The following is a 24,313-nucleotide window of genomic DNA, read 5'->3' on the forward strand; positions in this document are numbered from 1 at the left end:
CCTCAAAAGTGATAGTTAGCTACCTTGGAAACTCAAAAAGTGAAAATAGGTAGAGGGGTGTATGGGAATCAAATATCACTATAATTAAATCTAATTACTGTTTGGAAAATTTTATTCAAACCCATTTGTTGTATCTCTACACCCAACTCATCAAATTTCTCTATCACATTTCCAAATTTGCCCTTAAATAAGTAATAAAAAATTTATATTAAAACCCAAAACCCATGAACAACAAAACACTATTTTTATCTCTACACCCATCCATTTATTCATGTAAACTCAACTTAGACACCGGTTACACTTTCATCGACATTATCAACGACCACCATTCCCTTTCACCTTTTTTTACTTTTCCTTTGTTTCTTGAATGTCCTTCGGTTTTTAGGGATTCAATCAACTCTTGTTCATGAATATGCTTAACTTCTATCTCACCCTTGTTTTTCAAGGACCTCAGACGAAGAGTATTAGCAGAGAAGATTTCTTGTCTGGAGTCAAGATCTTCTCGTTCTGTTCGATATAATCATCATCATCATCATACCTAGCCTTTATGAATCTTCCTTTGCTATTTGATATGTGAAATTTAGCACTAGCAGCAGGTTTAGCTCTTCTTGCACAAATGCTTCCTATCCCTATGCTTGATTTACTCTACGATCACAGTGGAGAGGTATGGTGGCTGTCGCCGGCTCTTGGGCTAGGTTCACCGGAATGTATGGAAGGGGTGTAGAGATAAGAATAAAGAACTTTTTTTTTGTTTTTATGTTCGTGGGTTTTAGGTCTAATCAATTAAGAGCAAAAGAAAGTTTGGTGAAGAAAATTTATAAGTTGAGTGTAGAGATACATAAGTAGGGTTCGAATAAAATTTCTCTTATTGTTTTAAGGTATTGAATTACAATGGATTGTAATGTTAAACTCATGTAATTTTTTAATTTTCATATATGATGGTAAATGTAAGGGAGCTTAAACATGTTCTTTCATGATGTCGATTGTTCACATTTTTTCTAATCTAATAAAAATATAATAATAAATAATTTTTTATTTTTTTAATTACAATCGACAATCGAGAGGTCATGAATGAGACACATAAACTTCTCTAGACCATTAGATCATCTAGTCCGACTAGTTTTACTTAAATGTTATTCATTAACACACACATTGTTGATGACGTAATTGTTCACGTTTCTTTCATTTCAACAAAAAAAAATACAAAATAAATAAACATGTTGTCTTCTAATTTTAAGAAATGCTTTTGGCTGTTTCGTACAACGGTCCAATGGAAAGTAGACACAAAAAAAAAAAAAAAAAAGCAGACGTGTCACTGTCCCTTGACGCCACAAATTTGAGTGTCATATCCAAATTTACGAATCACACAAATTATCTTAGCATCTTAGATCATAGTGTATAAATGTCACTACGTTTTATTATTTTGCTCATTATCAAAATCACACGTCTCATTTGATGAAAAGAAAATGAAAAATTCATAAATAACAAATTTGTACTACCATCAAAAGGAAATTACACATCTATCCCATTGTGATTCCAAATCTAACAAGAGTAATACCACTAGATTTCAAATCTCACAACAAGAGTAATACCTCAGTCAATCGCCAAAAATAAAATCTAAAATGAAAGTTATCGATTTTATTTTAAAAATATTGAAAATATGGGTAACACTCACAACAAATCTCTTGTTGAGCATGCGGATAAAAGATATATATTAATCCTGACCATTTCAAAACTAATGCAATCAAATGGAATTTACTATTGTGGGAGATTCCTTTCATTAATTTTGAAAAAGAGAAGCAATGGAGGGTTAGGTTTTACCGATGTGCTTGTTGAGCAATTTTGTTGTTTAATCTAAAATTGATAATTGGACCACTAATGAAGAAGTAAATCCGTCAATGGAAGAAACTTATCAGTAAGGTTCTAAAAGATACTAGACGTCAGTCGGGCAATGGGCTAGGGTCTAAGCTGGTGCCTAGGCAGACTGGATGGATGTAATTAAATTTATTTACATTGTAAAAGTAGGTGTCTATTTATGCTTTAAAAATGCATAATTGTATTAGGATACATAAATTGTAAAATAAAATGATATATAGATTAAAGTATTAGAACATGTTGTATCATGTTCGTCTCAGCCTTCAACAAGTCTCTTAAAATTTATTGTACAAAAATAAAATGCAAAATGAAAGTTATCGATTTTCTATCTAAGTGAGAGTTGCGACCTGGGCGGATGTCTATGCGGGTCTTGGCAGGCTAGAAGGGTGCCTATGCGGGCTAGGCAGACATCTTAGGAGGTCTAGGCATCTTTTCTTAATTTTCAACTGCCTAGGAATTAATCAGAGTAGTGGCTAGCCGCCTAGCGCTTAGGCGGAGCTTAGGCAGTGGTAGACGGAAATTTTTAGAACAATGTTTATCAACACTTCAATGTCCACGGTGCTCCTATCTTTCTATCTTTCCATGGTTTCAGAACTGCAGTCTTCATATCTTTCCATGGTTTTGGGTCCAGATCAGGAGGGGAGTGGGGTGGCTGGTGGCGGGATTGGTGGGGAAATGGGGCGACGGGAGATAAAAGGGGATAACCATTGTGGATTTGGTTTTTAGTTTCTATAAATTTCTTTTGTTTTTAAATATTTTTTAAATTTAAAAGGATTAATTATTTTTATGGATAATCCACTTGGCATTACATTATTGGATATGTGGGCATTATATGTATGCCACACCAGCACACTAACAGAATTATTAACGGAATTCTAATGGAATGACCACATTGATGTGCACGACGAATGTCAATGACCAAATTGATTCATTTCAGGTGACAGTTACAGTAAGTGATCAAGAGGATAGCTCAATTGATTCTTGACTCATGAACAAGTCACTAAAACTTCTCCAAACCATTTGATCATCTGGTTCAACTGGTTTTGTTAAAATGTTCTTCATCAACATACGTGTCGCTGAATGATATAAGTTGCTCACATTTCTTTCATTTCAACAAAAATATACAAATTAAATAAGCATGTTTCTTTTTTTAATTTAAGCAATGCTTTTGGCTGTTACATACAGGGGGCAAATAAAAAGTAAACTTGCAGAAAAAATAAAACATAATCGTGTCAATACCACGAACTCGAATGTTAGGTCCAAATTTACGAATCACACAAATTCTCTTAGCAACGCAGATCATACGTGTCCAGCAATCACCACGTTTCACTAATTTACTCTTTGTCAAAGTCAAACATCTTCTTTGATGAAGTCACTTTTTCACATTTCACCAAGTTTGATAAAAGAAAATGCAAAATTCATAAACAACAAATTTGTACTATCATCAAAAGAAAATTCCACATCTATCTCATTGTGATTCCAAATCTCACAAGATTTATACTACTAAATCGTAGTATTTCATTAATTTCCCTTTAAATGAAAGGAAAACTAATGAAAATGACTTGAAAACTTTGAGTTTTAATGATAAGGACAAAATAAAGGGTAAAGTGAATAGTACCAGGATTGATTTTTTAGTGTAAAAATATGGTTTTTTGTTAAAGTGAACAGTACCGGGTGCTTTTCGTTAAAGTTCCCTTAAATGAACCATTATGATTATTCAATTCCATCTCCTTAAACTCATTTTTTCACATTAATCATAATTTGTGGATGAAGAAAAAGAAAGAATCATAAAATCTCATTCCCCAACAGGTGGTCAAAAGTTGAATTTTCACAACTTCCTACAGGAAATCAAGTTGACCTTTGGGTCAACAGTCATCACGGCTCAGCTGCAATGAGGTGAAACTAAGAAATCAGGAGTATGATTATCCCCCCTCTTTTTTCCTTCTCATTTCCAGACTATGATTCTCTTCCCTCCTCTTTCCATCTCCTTTAATTCCCTCCTCTCACATTCTCTTATTTTGTCTTTCTCTTGTTATAGAAAAATTAATATAAGATGTTGATGTGGCTTAACTGTGACCGTTCAAATAGAAGGGGAGGGAAGGGGAGGGCAAAAAAAAGGGAGAGAGAATCCTACTCCCTCATTCCCTCCCCTCCTATTTGAACGGTCACGGTTAAGCCACGTCAAGATCTTATATTAATTTTTTTATAGAAAGAGAAAGACAAAATAGAGAATATGAGAGGAGGGGATGAAAGGTGATGGAAAGAGGAGATGAGAGTATCATAGTCCAAGAAATTAAGGCCTTCTTTACGGAGGAGGATTCTCTCCCCTCCTAATCTCTCTCCCCTTCCCTCCCCACCTATTTAAACGGTTACGGTTTAGCCACATCTACATCTTATATTGATTTTTTTATAAAGATAATAAGACAAAAAACAATATGTGAGAGGTAATTTTACTCCCTTCCTTACACTGGCCAATAGGAGCGCGACTAGAACAAGGTTCATAAAAAACTTTTTATTTTCACCTCTGCCAATCGTCATGTACACAACCGAGTTGTTACGAAGTCATGACTTGCTAAGTCATGACTGAAGAGCCAAGGCTGTCTCTCGATTATGAAAATTTCCCAGTTTTTACTTTTGTGGTCATATTAACCTTTTGACGATTATCCTCTTCTGTTCATCTTCTTTCCTTCAAATAAAAAAGATTTTAAAATTGTTTTGATCTCGTTCTGTTCTACCATTTTAGAAAAATATTGAGAATATTCGTGCACACATTTACAAATTGGAAACACCCTCCTTTCTTCATTCATTTGAAAATCCAGGATTTCTGATAAATGTATAGATCTTGTCCATATGAGGTGAAGCATGGCTTCTTTTTTATGAGATGAAAGCATGAAACTTTTGTGTATCCAGATTTCATGTTCAGTTTGTCGTGGAGTCATGAATGAATCATAAACATACAAATCAAATATGGTTTAGCAATTGACAAAATCGTGACGTGATTTCATTTCAAATGATTTATATTGTTATAAATGATAAAATAAGAGTTAACACATTGAGCAAATAAAATATAACGGTGCGTCACTAGTCTCTTTTAATATCACGAATTCGATTTCTAGATCCAAATATGAGAATCACATATTTTCCTACATTTTATATCATCTCATCTAATTACCGCTATGTTCACTAGTTTTTTATTCGTTGAAATCACACGGATCCCTTCATAATGTCAATTTTTCACATTTCTTCTAATGCCACAAAAGGAAATTATATATTAACAAATGTGTTGTTTTTCCCAATTTAGGCAATGGTTCATGTTGCAGTCGGTGGTCAAAATGAGAGTTCAAGGGATGCATGACGTTTTAAATTTGATCAAATCTAGATCAGTGAATCACACAAACTTCTCTAGAATATTAGATCATCTAGTTCAACTGTTACTGCATGTCACTGATATAATCTTTATTGATATCACATGCGTCATTTGTTGATGTCATTTCTTCTAATTTTTTTTAATTCAACAAGAAAATAAACATTTAATAAATATGTATTTTTTTTAATCGATGGTTGTTTAGGCGATGCTTGATGTCACGAATTTGATCTCAGATCTAGATCTATGAGTCACACAAACTTCTATAGAATTATAGATTGTAAGCTTCAATTGATGATGCCAATTCACATTTCCTTAAATTGAACAAAGAAATAAACACGTTGTTCTCCTATTTCAAAGAACCAGGATTCTCTCCTGAGCATTTCCTAGGGATTCTAGGGATCCTGCAATCATGTTCGTTCATCGTGTATAGTGCGGTCAGAAATCATTTAAAATTTAAATTTTAAAATTCAAATATGAATAGTACCTAACGAAAACTGACCGCACGATATAAAATGAACGGACAAGATTGCGGGATCCCTAGGGAAATGCTCAGGAGAGAATCCTGGTTCTAATGAGCATTCCTTAGGGATCCTAGGGATCCCGTAATCATGTCCGTTCATCGTGTATCGTGCGGTCAGAAATCATTTAAATTTTAAAATTCAAATATGAATAGTACCTAACGAAAACTGACCGCACGATATAAAATGAACGGACAAGATTGCGGGATCCCTAGGGAAATGCTCAGGAGAGAATCCTGGTTTGAACCAGGATTCTCTCCTGAGCATTTCCCTAGGGATCCTAGGGATCCCGCAAACTTGTTCGTTCATCATGTATCGTGCGGTCAGAAATCATTTAAAATTTAAATTTTAAAATTCAAATATCAATAGTACCTAACGAAAACTGACCGCACCAGGATTCTCTCCTGAGCATTCCCTAGGGATTCTAGGGATCCCGCAATCATGTCCGTTCATCGTGTATCGTGCGGTCAGAAATCATTTAAAATTTAAATTTTAAAATTCAAATATGAATAGTACCTAACGAAAACTGACCGCACGATATAAAATGAACGGACAAGATTGCGGGATCCCTAGGGAAATGCTCAGGAGAGAATCCTAGTTCTATTTGAACCAGGATTCTCTCATGAGCATTCCCTAGGGATCCTAGGGATCCCGCAATCATGTCCGTTCATCGTGTATCGTGCGGTCAGAAATCATTTAAAATTTAAATTTTAAAATTCAAATATAAATAGTACCTAACGAAAACTGACCGCACGATACACGATGAACGGACATGATTGCGGGATCCCTAGGGAAATGCTCAGGAAAGAACCCTGGTTCTATTTCAAAAGATGCTTTCAGTTACAGTCGGTGGTCAAAAGGAAAATTCATGTGATTGATGTCACAAATTTAATCACAATCTAGATCTATAAGTCATACAAACTTTTTTAGAACTCTAGATTATCTAATCCAACAATTACTTCTCTAAAAATCACATACGTCATTTGGTGATACAAATTTTTTCACATTTATTCGAATCCAATAAAAGAAAATAAAAATATAATAAACAAGTTTTTTCCCCATTTCATGCAGTGTATGTGACCGTTACAGATTACAAACGGTCGAATGAAAAGTTAACACGTTGAGTAAATAAAACATAGTCGAGTGTCACTACCTCTTTGACATCACGAATTCGAGTCACTGACTCATGTTGTAACATCCCACATCGTCCAGAGGAGTGATCCTTAAATGTATATTCTCATTCCTACCTAACACGAGACCTTTTGGAAGCTCACTGGCTTCGGGTTCCATTGGAACTCTGAAGTTAAGCGAGTAGCGCGCGAGAGCAATCCCATGATGGGTGACCCACTGGGAAGTTCTCGTGTGAGTTCCAAAAAACAAAACTATGAGGGCGTACTTGGGGCTCAAAACGGACAATATCGTGCTACGGTGGTGGAGCGGGCCCGAGAAGTGGTTTCGTCCGGGCCGAGATGTGACAATTTGGTATCATAGCCTAACCCTGGCCGTGGTGTGCCGACGAGGACGTCGGGCCCCTAAGGGGGGTGGATTGTAACATCCCACTTCGCCCAGGGGAATGATCCTTAAATGTATATTCTCATCCTTACTTAGCATGAGGCATTTTGGGAGCTCACTGGCTTCGGGTTCTATTAGAACTCCGAAGTTAAGCGAGTAGCGCGAGAGAGCAATCCCATGATGGGTGACCCACTGGGAAGTTCTCGTGTGAGTTCCCAAAAACAAAACCATGAGGACACAGTTAGGGCCCAAAATGGACAATATCGTGCTACAGTGGTGGAGCAGGCTCGGGAAGTGGTCCCGCCGCCTCATGCTAGGTAGGGATGAGAATATACATTTAAGGATCACTCACATGGGCGATGTGGGATGTGACAATTTGGTATCAGAGCCTAACCCTGGCCATGGTCACATCCCACATCGCCCAAGGGAGTGATCCTTAAATGTATATTCTCATCCCTACCTAGCACGAGGTCTTTTGGAAATTCACTGGTTTCGGGTTTCATTGGAACTCCGAAGTTAAGCGAGTAGTGCGCGAGAGCAATCCCATGATGGGTGACCCACTGAGAAGTTCTCGTGTGAGTTCCCAAAAACAAAACCGTGAGGGCGCAGTTGGGGCCCACAACGGACAATATCGTGTTACGGTGGTGGAGCGGGCCCAGGAAGTGGTACCGCCTCGTGCTAGGTAGGGATGAGAATATGCATTTAAGGATCACTCCCCTGAGCGATATGGGATGTGACAATTTGGTATCAAAGCCTAACCCTAGCCATGGTGTGCCGACAAGGACGTCGGGCCCCTAAGGGGGTGGATTGTAACATCCCACATCGCCTAGGAGAGTGATCCTTAAATGTATATTCTCATCCCTACCTAGCACAAGGCCTTTTGGAAGCTCACTGGCTTCGGGTTCCATTGGAACTCCGAAGTTAAGCGAGTAGCGCGCGAGAGCAATCCCATGATGGGTGACCCACTGGGAAGTTCTCGTGTGAGTTCCCAAAAACAAAACCGTGAGGGCGTGATTGGGGCCCAAAGCGGACAATATCGTGCTACGGTGATGGAGCAGGCTCGGGAAGTGGTCCCGCCTGGGCCGGGATGTGACACATGTCAAATTGTCACCACATTTCACCAATTTTACGTTGAAATCGCATACATCGATTGATGACACAAATTTTGTATCGTTCTCTGAATTTGGCAAAAGAAAACACGAAACTAATAAAATCAAATCTCATCTGTCATTGCAAATGAAATTCCACATTTATTCGGTTGTGATTTCAAATCTAACAATCAATATCAAATCAAAGCCCTCTAAATTGGACCTGGCTTCTCTGCCCTCCCACTTCTCATACACTCTCACCCCTCCTATTTGTACGGTCACGGTTAAACCACGTCAACATTTTATATTATTATTATTTTTTATCTTATTATCTCTATATAAAAATCAATATAAAATATTGACGTAGCTTAATCACGACCGCGCAAAAAGAAAGAATGAGAGTGTATGAGACGTGGAAGGGCAATGAAGTTGGGTCCCTATTTTTTCAATTTCATCTCCTTCAACTCATTCTTTTCACACCTTTGATGCTTACTCATCAAGGGTACATTACTTTAATACTAAAAGACAATAATATCCTTGTCGCCTGAGCAAACTATGCAATAAACAATGGCCTGGGCCTTTGGGCCATTGTGCTTTATTTTTGGCAACATGCTTGTGCAATAATCAAAGTCATTAACCACGTAATTACTCTCAATAAACGCAATCTCTAAACCTGACACGTGGAGGGCATAATGCTCTTTTCATACAGGATAGCTATTTATAGATCCCCAATAGTACCTTGGCCTTTTTGGTATAATTGGAAAAAAAATAAAAAATAAAAAGAGAGAGAGAGCACAAAAATTAAATTAATTAAATTTTAAATTAAATCAAATTCCAATTCACACATTGTCACAGCCATAGTTTTATTTAGATTTTGCAGAGATTATTAAATCTCTCTGATTCTCGGTCCCTTTTTGTTATGCTCCAAAAAAGCTTTTTGTTTGTTTTTTTCTCTCTCCTCAAGTTTTTTCAGTCTATGATCATCATCGTCACATTCACAGGCCTCCTCACAGCCTTTTAATTCTGATTTGGGTTTTGTTTTTCTGCAAATTTGTGAGATTTGGGAGGTGGGTTGCTGCGATTTCCTCAGAAAGTTTGAAGCTTTTTATGAGTTTGGTTGGTGAAGCTGAGAAAAGCAGAGGAAAGCAACACAAAGGGCGGGTGCACGCGAACTCTGTGGTACCACCGATGCCGGACGCTCGGCAGGCTCAGAAGAATGCTGTTCCGAATCAATCCGATGGCAACGTGGAAGGTATGACCGGTTTTTGGTGTACCCAGTTGAGAGTTTTAACGATCTGATGATGGTTTTGTATTGGAATATTGTGTTTGTGAGATTTTGTGATCATGAAGGTGCAATGTGCTATGTGTGGATTTAGTTTGGGATTGTATTGAATTGTTTTGATCGTGTGTTTTTGGTGATGTATTGTTTTAATCATGGTTTTGGAGTGCTTTAATGGTAGTTTGCAATGCATATTTGTGGCTTATCTGGGAATTTGTGTTTGTGAAAATTAAGAGTGTTTTTATCTTCAGCTTTGTGAAAACTTTACCTTTTATTTTTGTGACATGGGGGTGTTTAGGTGGTAAGAACTGTGATGTCGGTGCTAGTCGAATTCGTATTGAATTTTTGAAGAACTATGCTTTGTACTAAACTTGTCGATTTGTTTGGAACATTTTGTCTTCAGAGTTTCCTTTTTAGTGTTCATGTTGCGCATCGATACATCGATCCTGAGTTTTATTTCTTTGTAAGTATCTTGTTTTAGAGTTGTAATCTTTTTTCTATTTTCGGTTAATGCTTTTGAGGAGTTCTGATATAGATTATGCAATGCTCAGTGAGACTTTGGAAATTTGAAGATTTGATTTCCATATGTAATTTTCACATATATTTCTTGTATTCATTGCAGATGCATTTTGGCGGCTGACAATAAATGATAATCAAGACCGGGGCGGTGTGGCTCAGGCAAACTCGTACCCTGATCGACCTGGTGAACCTGACTGCATATATTATTTGAGGACTGGTTTGTGTGGTTATGGAAGTAATTGTCGTTTTAATCACCCTAAATATGCTTCTCAGGTAATTGCTTCTAATTGATGTGCTAGCTTTTATGAAGTGATTGCATTTTGATGAAGTGTTGTGAGGAGATTCATCAGTTGCTTCTACACAGCTTCTTTCTTTGTCTTTTCTGGCTAACCGTACAGAGTTCGGTTCGAAGGGTATTAGTGAACTAATCCTTCTAGTACATTAATATATCTGCAGGGTAATCAGTACAATGGAGAACTCCCTGAAAGAGTTGGACAACCTGACTGTGGGGTAAGATTTTCATTTAGTTCAGGTTGAATTGAATAAGGAGCTTCTTTCTTACTCACTCTTCTCCGTCCTTGCCTTCTTCGTCTGCTTCCTTTGTCGGTGTTTGCTATGTCGTAGAAGATTAGAAGTTCTACGACTATGGATAAGATAGAAAATGGGGTATTCTTTTTGTTCATGGATAGGCTTTTTTGAGTTGAGTTTATATATGTTTATTAGGTATACAAATTATGTAATTGGCAATTTAAACAGTCATATGATGAGAACTAGCAAATCAACTGCTGATCCTTGTCGTGTGGGCTTGTGAAACAAGCAGAACATTCGAGTGGTCAGTTGCATAAGATATAATATAACCAAGCTATTCCTCCCAAAAAAATGTAATTTATTCAAGTGCAGACTTTTATGGAAAAAGTTGGTGTTAGAATCTGTAACAAGCTTGTTCTGAATATTTTCCCATTATAGTAAGTAGTTTCCTACAACTTTCCACTGGTTCCATTCCTAGTGACTTCTCTGAATGAAGGAAGAAGTCAGTGGAAAAAGGACCGAGTAAATCAGTCGTCAATCCATCCAGGAAGACCTCGGATTTGTTTCCTGATTGGTTCTTGCACATGCTTTCTTTCCAGCATGAGCTTCTTCTAAGACCTCATCTAAAATTGTAATTGGTTATGAGTAGTCAATCATTATTTTCTCTATACGTTTATTAAATTTCTTCACCATTAGTAGGAATAATTCCTTGTTTCAATTAACATGGGATTAAAAGGTACAACATTTTTTTCCCTTTAGTTCCTTAATATATCTGTGAGATGTCAGCTTCCATTGGATAAAAGAACTTTCATACTTGGATTAATATCAGTATAAATGATAATAGCAAATATATAAGAGCAAATAAAGGAATTGCTTGTCATCTCGTAATGTGAAACCTGATAGACTTCCCTTTGTTGGCAAACCTGTGTTGCAGTATTTTTTGAAGACAGGAACTTGCAAATATGGATCAACATGTAAATTCCATCACCCAAGGGACAGGCGTGGAGCTGGACCAGTCTTATTCAACATTTTAGGACTCCCCATGCATCAGGTTCTTTCCTTTATGTTGTTACTAAAGTTCTAATTGTTATCTAAATTGCTGCTAGACTTTGAGAATAAGAGTTCTTTTCGTTTAACAAATTTACGTTGAATTTTTTCAGGAAGAAAAATCATGTCCTTATTACATGCGAACTGGATCGTGCAAATTTGGACCTGCATGCAAGTTTCATCATCCTCAGCCTCAGTCAGTTGGCACTGTCTTACCTGCTTTTGGATCTGCAAGCTCAGCAGTTGTGCCTACTTCAGGTGTACCTTATGTAGGTGGAGTTTCTGCATGGTCATTTCCAAGAGCGCCGTATGTATCAGGCCAGCGTTTACAGACTCCTCAGTCTTACATGCCTGTTGTTCTTCCACCCCAAGGCATTGTACCTGCCCATGGATGGAACACCTATGTGGTTAGTGTATTATCTCTTTGATATAACAAAAGATTGAAATCACATTTATTATGTTCACAGTAACTGCCGTACATTTGCAAGGAACATGTTTAGTCTGGTATATTAAGTTGTATTAAACTTGGATATGGCCTTTTGCTTCTCCGGGTGTTCACTGCAAGGATGATCTAGTTCAGTTGACACTGATGCATTGATTAGTACGAAGAGTATATGATGTCTTAAAAGTTCGTTGACTAGTCATCTGTCAAAAACAGTGGGTTACCATGGTGTATTGTCATCGAAGCTGCACCTTGTTTCTTTCTGTTTCTTTCTATCCTGATCAATGAAGAATTTTTGCTTCTCATTAACTTGCAGGCTAACATTGTCATGTTTTACATTTATTTGTCCTTTATCCTTAGAATTTGTTCTTTATGTTGCACAAAGTCTTTAAGATTCATCCTTTAAGTTGATATGGATGCTCAGAAAGGCCTGTTTGTTGATTTCCGTTAATTTACCGTGGGCTAAAGAGGTTTTGGTGCATTAAATGCTTCTTTATTTTTAATCATGCTTTTATCTGTTTAATAGGGAAACATGAGCCCCGTGTCTTCCACTGGTATTCTTGGATCCAACCTCACATACAACTCTAGAACTCAGGGGGAGTCAGCTTCCAACGGGCAGGTTCATTTGTCAAGTCCAAGTCTCCCACAGAGGCCTGATCAACCTGAATGCCGGTACTTCATGAACACTGGGACGTGCAAATATGGAATAGATTGCAAATACCATCACCCCAAAGAAAGGATCACAGAATCTGCCACAACCTCACTTGGGCTCCCCTCAAGACCTGTAAGTTCTGTTTCTAGTTCACTGTGATATCTACATTGGTCAGTGCAATGTTCAGCTCAGTTCTTATAAACAATTAAGAGAATGCTTCAATGTTTCTTCTACCATTATTCCTTTGTTCATTAACGAGCCTCGTGTTAATGTTTGGGTATGTGCAGGGGCAACCTGCATGTTCATACTTCATAATGTATGGAATCTGCAAGTATGGACCGACTTGCAGATTTGATCATCCCTACATGGAACAATCTGCTAGCTATAATTTTGGTATGCAGGCGATGCCAGTGCTTGATTCATCTCTCCTAAGTTATCCAAGAGGCTGGCCAGTGGCTCATGGACTAGAGACATCCCCCTCCATACCATCAAAATCTCCTGATGGGGTCAAAAAACCAATGAGCAACAACTACCAAAACTCCAATACAAAGATTTCAGAAGATTCCCCGGAACAAGTGGGTTCTCTGCCAGCTTCTCCATCCTCCCCAGAACCTGTACAAGAACAGTCTGGTTAAGCCAACGCCGGACATTTTTGTTGTGGGCTGTGAAATTTGCTTGTTTTTGTTTATGTTAGTATGTTAAAACACAATATTTCGAATACAATCTCTCCTGCCCACCCTTTTCACCTGTGAATCTGCGGAGTGGCATTTAGGGTTCTTTGGAGATTGATTTGATGAGCAAAAAACTGGGTGTGGGCATGGATTAGCTTCTTTTTTTTTGGTGGTGAATAAAATGCAGGTGAAAAATTGTAAGATTTCCGTTTTTGGTTTCTCACATCTCCATCTTTTAAACTGAGTTTAGTTTTCTTAAATTTGGCTGATACTTTGGCTGAATGGATGGTGTTTTATTTGGATGTGAAGAATGCGTCGAACTGGCCTCCGGTGTCGGTTTTGTGACTCATATTGCAAACTTCTTGTCGGATAGAATATTGATCGACTCCTTGCTTAGAAAATATAGTCTGACTCGTTAACATTCACAAAAGGAAAGATTTTTTATTTTACACATGTCAAACTATGATTTGTCTGCAACGAGAAATGTCTGTATTTTCCTTTTAAGATGTGCCTTAGTTGGAGTGTGACATGTATGGTTGATAGAAAATGCATAACTGGGCCTCTTGGGTGGGTCTCTTGTGCGAAATTTCTAATGACTGGGCCTTGGTTACCTTTCCTCCTATTCCCCCGCCCTTTTTTGTCTTCCTTTAATTTCAGGCCTAATGGCAAATTCAAGTTATGCAACAGAATGAGATCATACTAAGACCTAGTTTGGGAGTGAGGTGCTTAAAAAAAAAGCACCCATGAAAAAAAGCTGTGAGGGTTTTAGGTGTTTGGTAAACTAAAAAAAAATGGCTTATTTTGGAAGCTGCTATGAGAATAAGCTGAAATTAAAGGAAAAAGCTGAAGCTGCTATTTGCAGCTTTGGAAAACTGGCTTTTTTTCAAAGCACACGGAGCTACAGTGCTTCTTTAATGAAAAGACCTACTATTAGACTGCTTTTTTTTCCAAAAGCACTTTTACAAAAAAGTTTACCAAACACTCTGCTGATTTATTTCACAGCCGCTTATTCTCACAGCAACTTTTTTTCAAAGCATAGCAATACCAAACCAGCCCTAACTCTCATGCACCGGATTCCATCAAAATTCCTAAGTTAAGTGAGTTTAGGCAAAGAGTGGTATTAGGATGGGTGAACTCCTGAGAATTCCTCATGTTACATCCCCCTCTGCATGTGTTTTCTCAACAAAAAAAAAATGCTATGCAACAGATTTCCTCTTATTTTTAAATAAATGACATGTTAATAATTATTTTTGTGCCATTACATGTGTCATCTTGGCCATGTATTGGATAAGGATAGAAATCTTAATTGGTCAAGACCTATTAAGATTGTGTTAAAATTAGGACAATTCGATTCATTTCTATTTCACCCAAAAAATGTATGCGTAAAAGTATAGTCCGAGTAACAGGCATTTTGAAATATACCAGTTGTGTTTAAAATAGTGTAAATAAAAAATTAATGGGCATTTTACCATTTGTCATTAAGTTTGTTGTGTTGTAGACCTAATTTACTGAACTATTATGAAGGTCAGAGATAGGGGTGCGGTAATAGTAGAGAGAAAGAGAGATGTGTAATTATGAGGTGTGTGTTATATCACCCAATTGAGCCTTTATTTATAGTAGTAGGGAAGGTTAAATCATTACCCTAATAGGACTACAACTCTAATAAGATAATATCTAACCCTAGAGAATATTCCAAGATATCCCTAGATACAATAGGATTTACACAATCACATTCCTAATCTAATATGACTGCAACACTCTCCCTTGAGTGTGTAAATACTCAACTAAATGGTGCATCAGGTCTTCAGTGGTGAAGTAAGTTCAGTTGATGAAGTCGTCGGCACAATGAGACAATGCGAGTCTCAATTAACAGAAGAATGCATAAAAAGTAAAACTCACAAAATCTCGCTATGGTAAAACTCATGGTGGGATAAAAACCCATGGTGAGAGAAAAACCCATAGACTAAGGAGAAAAATGAGAAGTTACATTAAGTCAAAATTAAACGTCTTCTGGACGCAAGTTAAAGATCTCACAAGGGTATGACCAGCCCAGGATTGGTGCCTCGTCAAAACCTAGTTAGGTAGCAAAAACCCAGTGGGAAAAATGCTCATAATTGTAGAGAGAAAGAGTACATTAAGATCAAATGAATATACTTCTGGATACTCATCCTAAGTTTGAAAGAACTTACAAATGAGAACTACAAGCATTGCATATGAATAGTTAGGCATACCAATTCCTTAGACAAACTTTTGGAAGGTTGACTTTGGCAGTGACGTCATGTAGAGGTCGGCAAGGTTGTCTTGGATTAGCTTGCATGACTTCAATCTCCTTATGCTTTGTTGATATGATGTAGACGCAATATGTCATGGCGTTGACTTCGTGAATGTATCATGTCTTAGTCGGGTTAATACATGTGGCACAGTCTTCATGGATCGTCGTCAGGACTCAACAATGGATTAAAACAACAAAGGCTTTCAACCATGTCTCATGTATGGCGTAGTGAAGTAAAGTGAGTTTTAGGACGGTTCGAAGATTTCGCAACTAAGGTCATATCATGGACCTCCAAAATAGTGTGATATCCCTAACGGTAAAGACATAACCATTCAGGGATTTGCCTTGTGCGGGTTTGATAAGTAGCCAACATCAGCATAACAACAAGGCAAGCATCATTCCAAGGATCAGGGGGTCAGATCTGCTCGAGATGTGTTGAGATTAGCCCAAATCCGTAGTACCTTTCAGGGTAGTGGAAAAACATCTTTAATACCAATTCAATGGTTGCGTGTAGGCGCAATGCTGCATCTTTACCAATAGATCAACGGCGAATGAGATGTCCTATCTAACGCAATAAGCTAAGTACAACAAAGCGCAAAGTTGAACTTAGATATGGAATTTGCATATAGCGTATGGAAGATCATAAGTATACTCAAAGGTAACACATTCGGGGTGTAGTTTGACTGGTATACCAAAGTACCGTCAAAACAATACTTGAACTTCAAGTCAAGATGAGTTTTCCCAAGATCCATCATCTCAAATTTCATCTTCATGTGCGAGACAGTTTTCTCAATCTTTTCTAGAGTCTTAGTGAGATGCATGTCATTGACATAAACTGTAACTCTAGCAATTCGGAATAAGACTTCATAGTTTAACATGCAAATGCATACTTCATATCCCTAACTAATCAAATAATCACTTAGACGAGGTTACCACATCCGTCGGCTTGCTTTAATCTATAAGTGAACTCCTTAAACAAGTTGAGATGATGTTCTGTGGTTTGGAACTATTTGAACCGGTCCATGTAATTCTTAGAGAACTTACATGTAAATCTCCATATCAATATCCTCATGGAGAAACACTAACAACATTTCATAATGCAGCAATCAATCACAAGGCGTTTAAGAGAAACCTTGCACCGCTTGCACCATATCACACTATTTCATTCATCTCATTACGTTTCATTTCCCACAATAACACAATAAGGTTACTTTGCGCAGTGTAGAAACTATGGGTCCAAAACACATTTTGGTAAGGAATTTAACCTGGATTGTAATTTCAATTGTCCAATTAGTTCTACGTTGTCACTAATCAACAGAACAAGGTTCGATATCGTCACTTTTCATTTATGTCGGTAGCTACCATATAAGTGAAAACATCATCGATGATAATATTAGTCCAATTCCATTATCTCATCCAAACTAGTATACTGGACCAAGAACTTCAAGCCTCGGGAGTAGTTCGGATTAATCTCATGAGATGGAAATGATTGAGACAATGATCAAGTATAGATTCATTTTGTGTCGTGACCTTCCTCTTCTAGGGAAATGAATCCTATGAACCAAGTGATCTATCATGCTTCAGGCCGAGACAAATTGATTGGCTATCCGCGGGTATACTAGACAGTCCAGCAGGAGTGGCCAAACTGTCCAACAGGGGTGGCACACCCTTTGAGGATGTTGACTCAACGTCCTTTAAGTACATATATCCTTGCAGGCATGTTTGTAGCTGGTATATAATCTCGTCACTTTAGCTAGATTAAAGGAATGCATGTAGAGTAACATTCTAAAAGCTAGAATACATCGCACTTGCTTATCACACTTATGCCATACGGGGATCGAGATGAGACATAATGGGCAACGTCCACTCAAATTTATGTCGTTCTACAAGAACGTTGACATTCTTATCTCCCTTTAACGGTGGGAAGACTGTCTCATTAAAGTGACAATCCACAAATGAACTGTAAAGAGATTGTTTGCAAGGGCTCTAAGAGAGCTAGTGTGAAGGAGAATCGTAATTGACAAGGATTCACAACCTTCTGTAAGGACCCATATTGGTACGTTGCGGTGGCGCAACTTAGCACATGGAATACACACCCAAAACGTGTAAATATAAAGCATCAGGCTCATACCTAGTAACCAACTGTAATGTCAAAAATGGTAGGGTGGCAATGGGCCTTAAAGCGAACCAACATAGTTGCGTACAAGATTGCATAGCCATAGGCATAAACCGAAAGCTTGGTGCATTCACCAAGGTTCGGGCGATCAACTAAATTGCGTTTTATGATCACTCTGGGATGAACATGGGAATTCGATGTTCAAATAAAACCCAAAAGACATATAATACTTATCAAAGCATCTTCAATATAAACTTTCCGGCATTATCCAGTCTTCCAGACTTTATGTGATAATTAAGGTGGTGAACCCTTTAAAATCGGCCAGGCGGTTTGGCAGCAATGTGTGTAGACAAACAAGTGACAATTTTGTATGTTCATCAACCAAAACCATAAGTATTTATATGGTCCGCATTTTGATGGGGATTAGTCCACACATATTCTCTTGAATCCACTGTGAAAAGAATGTTGTTTCATATTGTTTGTACCATACTTGACCAATCCCGAAACTACCGAGCACCGGCCAACGCTATACTGTCAAGGACCCAGAAGAGTTCCCCTCCGACCAGGAGACCAATCACTACTCGACACGTGTCAAGATTAGAAGCCAATCAGAGCGCAGCACGTGTCGACATCAAGAACCAATCATAACATGACACATGTCAATGTGACAAAGCTACAAGTTTTTCTATAAATAGGGGTCATTCCCCTACAATATTGCCTAATGCCATTTTGTGTTAAATCATTCACAAGAACTCACTAAATTGAGAGCTTGATCCTTTGTACTTGTGTAAGCCCTTCACTACTAATAAGAACTCCTCTACTCCGTGGACGTAGCCAATCTGGGTGAACCACGTACATCCTGTGTTTGCTTCTCTGTCTCTATTTATTTACGTACTTATCCTCACTAGTGACCGAAGCAACCAAGCGAAGGTCACAAAACCTGACACTTTCTGTTGTACCAAAGTCTTCGCTGATTTTGTGCATCAACATTTGGCGCCGTCTGTGGGAAACGACACTTATTCCTACTCTCTTCAGCTGTGTCAAGCTGGTTTCTATCATTCGTACACTTTCTTTTGATCAGGCATCCCTCTCCAGCATGGGAAGCGAAGGAAGCCACAGCACACAGAATGACACCCCCCTTGCACATAGTGCGAAACAACGAAAGAATGAAGGAAAACGAGTTCTTCTTCAAGCTAAAGTCGATGAGTTGGAAGCTCAGAACAACAAGATAGCAATGAGGAATGAGGTCCTCCAGGAGCAATATGAGAAGCTCTTCGAGACACTCCACGAAGCTAGGCAAGCTCAGACACGCGAGCTTGTTGCCCCCGTGGAAGTCAACCATCAACTGGGTGCCCTCCAACATGGAGGGTCACATGCATTCGACATAGATATCCCTGATAGGGAACAGATTACCCCTCGACTTGATAATCAACATGAGGCTTCTCTTAACCCAGTTGCTTCGACCCGAACCATGAGAAGTGGAGGGAGACACCTCTTTGCTGAAGGGGCAGAAGGATCGAAAGCCGTCTTTCGCGATTGTCGGGATTTCCTGAAGCAACGTCGAGAGAATTCCATCCATATAAGCTCAAAGATTAATGACCCAAGGATTTCTTAGAGACTCGGTCCCCTGCCACGGCCCAAGCCGGCCACCAATTTGGGGAAGGGGCAACAAGTCCCAGAGAGACATGAGGGTACAGGGGACTCAGAGGTGTTCCGACAGACATACCCTGGAAGCCAGTACAGCGAGTCCAGGGAAAAATCACATGCCCTTGATCAAACCTTCCTAATTCCAAGAGGAGATGGAGATTTACGAAAGAAAGCTCCAGTGACACATAACTCCGCTCAGGACCCCCTTGTCCTACAACTTCTTGAGGAAGTAAACAAGTTGAAGGCTGAACGTCAGGCTGAAATACCTGACTGGAACCAACCCAGGCCTGGCCCTCTTACAAGGAGGATCCTCAACACCCCCCTTCAAGCAAAGACAAAGCAAAAGCTTGGCTTGCAACTTTATACTGGAAAAGAGGACCCGATTGAGCACCTTAACCTCTTTGAATCCACCATGGCATACCGGATGCACACCGACGAAGAGCGATGTCTTCTCTTCCCCTCCACCCTCTCTAGTGGAGCTCTAAATTGGTATTGTCGTCTTACACCTGAGACGGTAGACTCATTTGAGGAATTGAGGAAACTATTTGTTTCCCAACACATTTTCCAAACCGATCGCTTGCACTCTGCAGATGACTTGTACACTATCCGCCAGAAGCCAGACGAGTCATTACGTATGTATGTTGGCCGCTTCAGCCATGAATACTCCCGGTGTGCCGAGGCAGACGACAAGACTGCCCTCAAAGCCTTCACGGCAGGCCTACGTGATTGTTTCTTTAAATACATGATCAATGCCAATACTTGGAAGACTTACTCTGAGGTGATGGCGCAAGCTTATAACCATGCCTCCGCCGAGGCAAAGACATATCAGGAGAAACCCCCTACAACCATCCTTTATCAACAAGTGGGAGGTGGAAGCCAGACTCACCTAAATGAGAAGACCTCGACTTTCCAAACAGCAGTGGCACCTCCCCATGCCTTGCATAATGCTTCACCGAATCAACAGACATATCAATTTCAAGGCAAGAGGAAGGATTTCCATCCTCACCACTCTCCTTTCAGTAAAAAGAGTAAGGGACACTATCCCGATAACCAAGGGTATCGCCACAATAGCGCTCGCCCCCAGGCAGTCAATGCAGTGGGTCAAACCCGCGTCAAGGGTATCGCCACAATAGCGAGGTTTTAGCCTGCCATACTTAAGGTGTCTTACGCCTGCCGAGGCGGAAATCATTCTTCGGGAAATACATGAGGGAGTCTGTGGAGATCATGCTGGATCTCGGTCCCTAGCACACAAGACTTTTCGCCAAGGATATTACTGGCCAACACTCCACCAGGATGCCATCAAAGTATCCCGCTCATGTGACAAATGTCAACGATATGCGGCTATTCCTCATTCCCCTCCAGAGCCTCTTACTCCTATGATCAGCCATTGGCCCTTCGCCCAGTGGGGACTTGATTTGATCGGCCCAATACCGGCAGGGAAGGGCAAAGTCTGTTACGCAGTCGTTGCAGTGGACTACTTCACAAAGTGGGCCGAAGTAGAACCCTTGGCAACCATTACTGAGGCAAAGATAGAAGACTTCGTGTGGAAGAACATCCTTTGTAGATTCGGCATTCCCAATGCGATAGTCACTGACAATGGGCGACAGTTTGACAACAAGAGGTTCAGGTTGTTCTGCTCTAAGTTCAACATCAACTTATGCTTTGCCTCTCCAGCTCATCCCCAGTCTAATGGACAAGTTGAGGCCATCAACAAAATAATCAAGCGCACTTTGAAAACCAGCTTGGACAAAGCTAAAGGCTGTTGGCCAGAATTTGTACCCCAAGTTCTTTGGTCATATCGCACTTCATATCGGACTTCAACAGGAGAAACTCCATTCTCACTTGCCTTTGGCACAGAGGCGGTTGTCCCTGTTGAGCTCGAGCAAGCAACATTCCGAGTCCAGAACTACATTCAAAGTGAAAATGACAAACAACTCACCCTCAACTTGGATTTAGTCGAGGAACACAGAAACCAAGCTCACTTGAGGAATGTCGCCTACAAGCAGCGCATCTCCAACTATTATGACTCTAGGGTCAAGCCTCGTTCTTTCAAAATAGGAGACTGGGTCTTAAAGAAAAGATTACTCTGCGACAGAGTCCCGAGTGAAGGCACACTTAGTCCAAACTGGGATGGACCGTATGAAGTCATTGGCATCAGTCGCCCTGGCTCTTACACACTTAGAAGCTTCGATGGCAAGACCCTTGGCCATCCATGGAACGCTGATCACTTGAAGTACTACTACAAATAGACTCACGATGTACAAGTGTTGAGCTATAGCCGTTCGGCATCCTATGTAATGAAGGCCATTTGGCAATGAATTCAATAAAGAGGTAATTTAGCCAACTCAGCCCTCACTCTTTTACATTCATAGCAAGCGATGCCGGAACCCTTCTCAATCAGAAAGCAATCCGTCTTCCACAGTCACTACAAAACAAGCAAATGAAGACCGTGTCAAGCGCCAAAAAAAAAAAAAAAAAAAAAAAAAAAAAAAAAAAAAAACAGCTTCATCCAAAAAGCTTCACCCGAAAAGCTTCACCTCCAAAGCTTCACCCACAAAGCTTCACCTAAAAAGCTTCACCCAAAAAGCTTCACCCGAAAAGCTTCACCTCCAAAGCTTCACCCACAAAGCTTCACCTAAAAAGCTTCACCCACAAAGCTTCACCCAAAAAAAAAACTTCACCCGAAAAGCTTCACTTAAAAAAGCTTCACCTACAAAGCTTCACCTAAAAAAGCTTCACCTAGAAAGCTCCCTCTACATACTTTCACCATCAAAGCTTCACCATCAAAGCTTCACCTAGAAAGCTTCATCTACAAAGCTTCATCTACAAAGCTTCACCATCAAAGCTTCACCTAGAAAGCTTCAACACCAAAGCTTCACCTACAAAGCTTCAACACAAAACCTTGCTCCAAATAAACAAATTTTGTTCACAAAACCCAAGATGCCCTTGAACTTGTACAAAAATACTTGGGTAAACATAAACATTTTTTGTTTTACACCCACAAGGGCCCAAAATTTTCCTTCTTATTTATTCACTTATATATGTTCCCAAACATATTATAATAGATCCAACAACAAGCCAAAGTCCCAAGTTTCATAATGGACAAAAGTACAAGCAATTCATCAATAATGAAGGTGCTACAAAAATTGGAATCTGCCCCAAAATAGAAATCCAACCCAAGAGACTTTTTCTCTCTCTCCCTCTTCCGCCTCCTTTCATCTATCAAATTTCTGCAACCTCTGCTCTTCTCCAATGGAGCTGAATTTTAGACACCCTATAGTTCTTGAGCATATGAACAACTTTCAAGAAGGAACCATTTCTGTTTGAGCGACGGAAATTACAGTGTTGAAGCTCCAAACATGATAGTCGGCTTCTTGCAGATTTCGAAGCTGTTGTGATGTTTCGAAGATCTGGAAATATTTAACCGTTAGTTCATCCTGAATTTTTGATATGTTATGCAAGAGTCGATGAGGAACAACTTCAATGAAGAAAGCATACCGATCTGAACAAGAGAAAATGGAGTTTCGAAGCTCACAACAAATCTGACGGGTTGACAGAAAAATAATAACCAGTCATTCATCATACCTGGATTTCTGGAGTTATACTGCTCCGAGGGATCTCAAATTTGGATATGTTGTAGTTCACAAGCTGAGGAACAACTTCAATGAAGAAAGCATGCTGATCTGAGCAAAAGAAAATAGAGTTTCAAAGCTCACAACAAATCTGACGGGTTGACAGACAAATGATAAACAGTCACTCATCATACCTGGATTTCTGGAGTTATACTGCTCCGAGGGACCTCAAATTTGGATATGTTGTATTTCACAAGTTAAGGAACAACTTCAATGAAGAAAGCATGCTGATCTGAGCAAGAGAAAATAGAGTTTCAAAGCTCACAACAAATCTGACGGGTTGACAGACAAATGATAAACAGTCACTCATCATACCTGGATTTCTGGAGTTATACTGCTCCGAGGGACCTCAAATTTGGATATGTTGTAGTTCACAAGTTAAGGAACAACTTCGATGAAGAAAGTATGTTGATCTGAACAAGAGAAAATGGAGTTTCGAAGCTCACAACAAGTCTGACGGATTAACAGAACATTGATGAACAGTTACTCATCATACTTGAATTTCTGAAGTTGTACTACTCCGATGGATCTCAAATTTGGATATGTTGTAGTTCACAAGATAAGGAAAAACTTTCATGAAGACGACTTTGCAATCTGAGCTATAGAGAAAGGTGTTATCTTGCATCCACTCAGGCTGATTAGTGGAAACGAAAAGCAATTCCACCAAAGAAAAGATGAAAAAGAGAGAAAAGCTACTAATTGCACTTGATCTTGTCTAGTCAATAGCATGCAGCATCAAACACACAAAAGTTGGAAATATTTTTAGATAAAGCATATACGAATGTGTGACATCGAAACAAGGATTCGTTACTTTGACAAATTAGTAACACGCGAGACACCTCATTCGGCAATTCTCTTCGCCTGAAGACTTGGGGGACTCCCACCATATGCTACTGCACCTTGATACTCGGCAGTCTCACAACCACTCAGTGACTTGGATTTTTCAAGTCTCCAACCGAGAAGTTTTCCTCACTCGGGAAATTAAGGGAACACTACCTCAAACTACATGCTTCACTCACAAAGCTTCAACAATACAGGTTTCAACAAAAGCAAAAATTCAAAGAACTTTATGAAGAAGGCTTTGGTGTATTTAACACAATATGTTGAAATGAAGCAAAGCTTATTTATTAATATTTTCGATAAGCCAC

At 39.2% G+C, this 24,313-nt stretch overlaps 1 protein-coding gene and 1 long non-coding RNA gene across 2 annotated transcripts; one reads left to right on the forward strand and one right to left on the reverse strand.

Moving 5' to 3' along the window:
- The first annotated feature begins 9,141 nt into the window (after positions 1 to 9,141).
- Positions 9,142 to 13,701, forward strand: LOC126611493 (zinc finger CCCH domain-containing protein 3-like). Its single transcript, XM_050279789.1, has 7 exons — positions 9,142 to 9,612; positions 10,262 to 10,431; positions 10,615 to 10,668; positions 11,621 to 11,737; positions 11,847 to 12,140; positions 12,702 to 12,959; positions 13,115 to 13,701. Exons 1-7 carry the CDS (start codon positions 9,468 to 9,470, stop codon positions 13,460 to 13,462), a joined length of 1,386 nt encoding a protein of 461 aa, XP_050135746.1. The 5' UTR covers positions 9,142 to 9,467; the 3' UTR covers positions 13,463 to 13,701.
- An 8,837-nt stretch (positions 13,702 to 22,538) lies between these two features.
- On the reverse strand, positions 22,539 to 23,837 carry LOC126611494 (uncharacterized). Its single transcript, XR_007618875.1, has 3 exons — positions 23,481 to 23,837; positions 23,119 to 23,216; positions 22,539 to 22,943 (listed from the first exon to the last, which is right to left on the reverse strand). It is a non-coding gene; the product is annotated as an uncharacterized LOC126611494 (long non-coding RNA).
- Between the last annotated feature and the right edge of the window lie 476 nt (positions 23,838 to 24,313).

This window comes from Malus sylvestris, chromosome 17, assembly GCF_916048215.2.
Source record: "Malus sylvestris chromosome 17, drMalSylv7.2, whole genome shotgun sequence".
Classification (NCBI taxonomy): domain Eukaryota; kingdom Viridiplantae; phylum Streptophyta; class Magnoliopsida; order Rosales; family Rosaceae; genus Malus; species Malus sylvestris.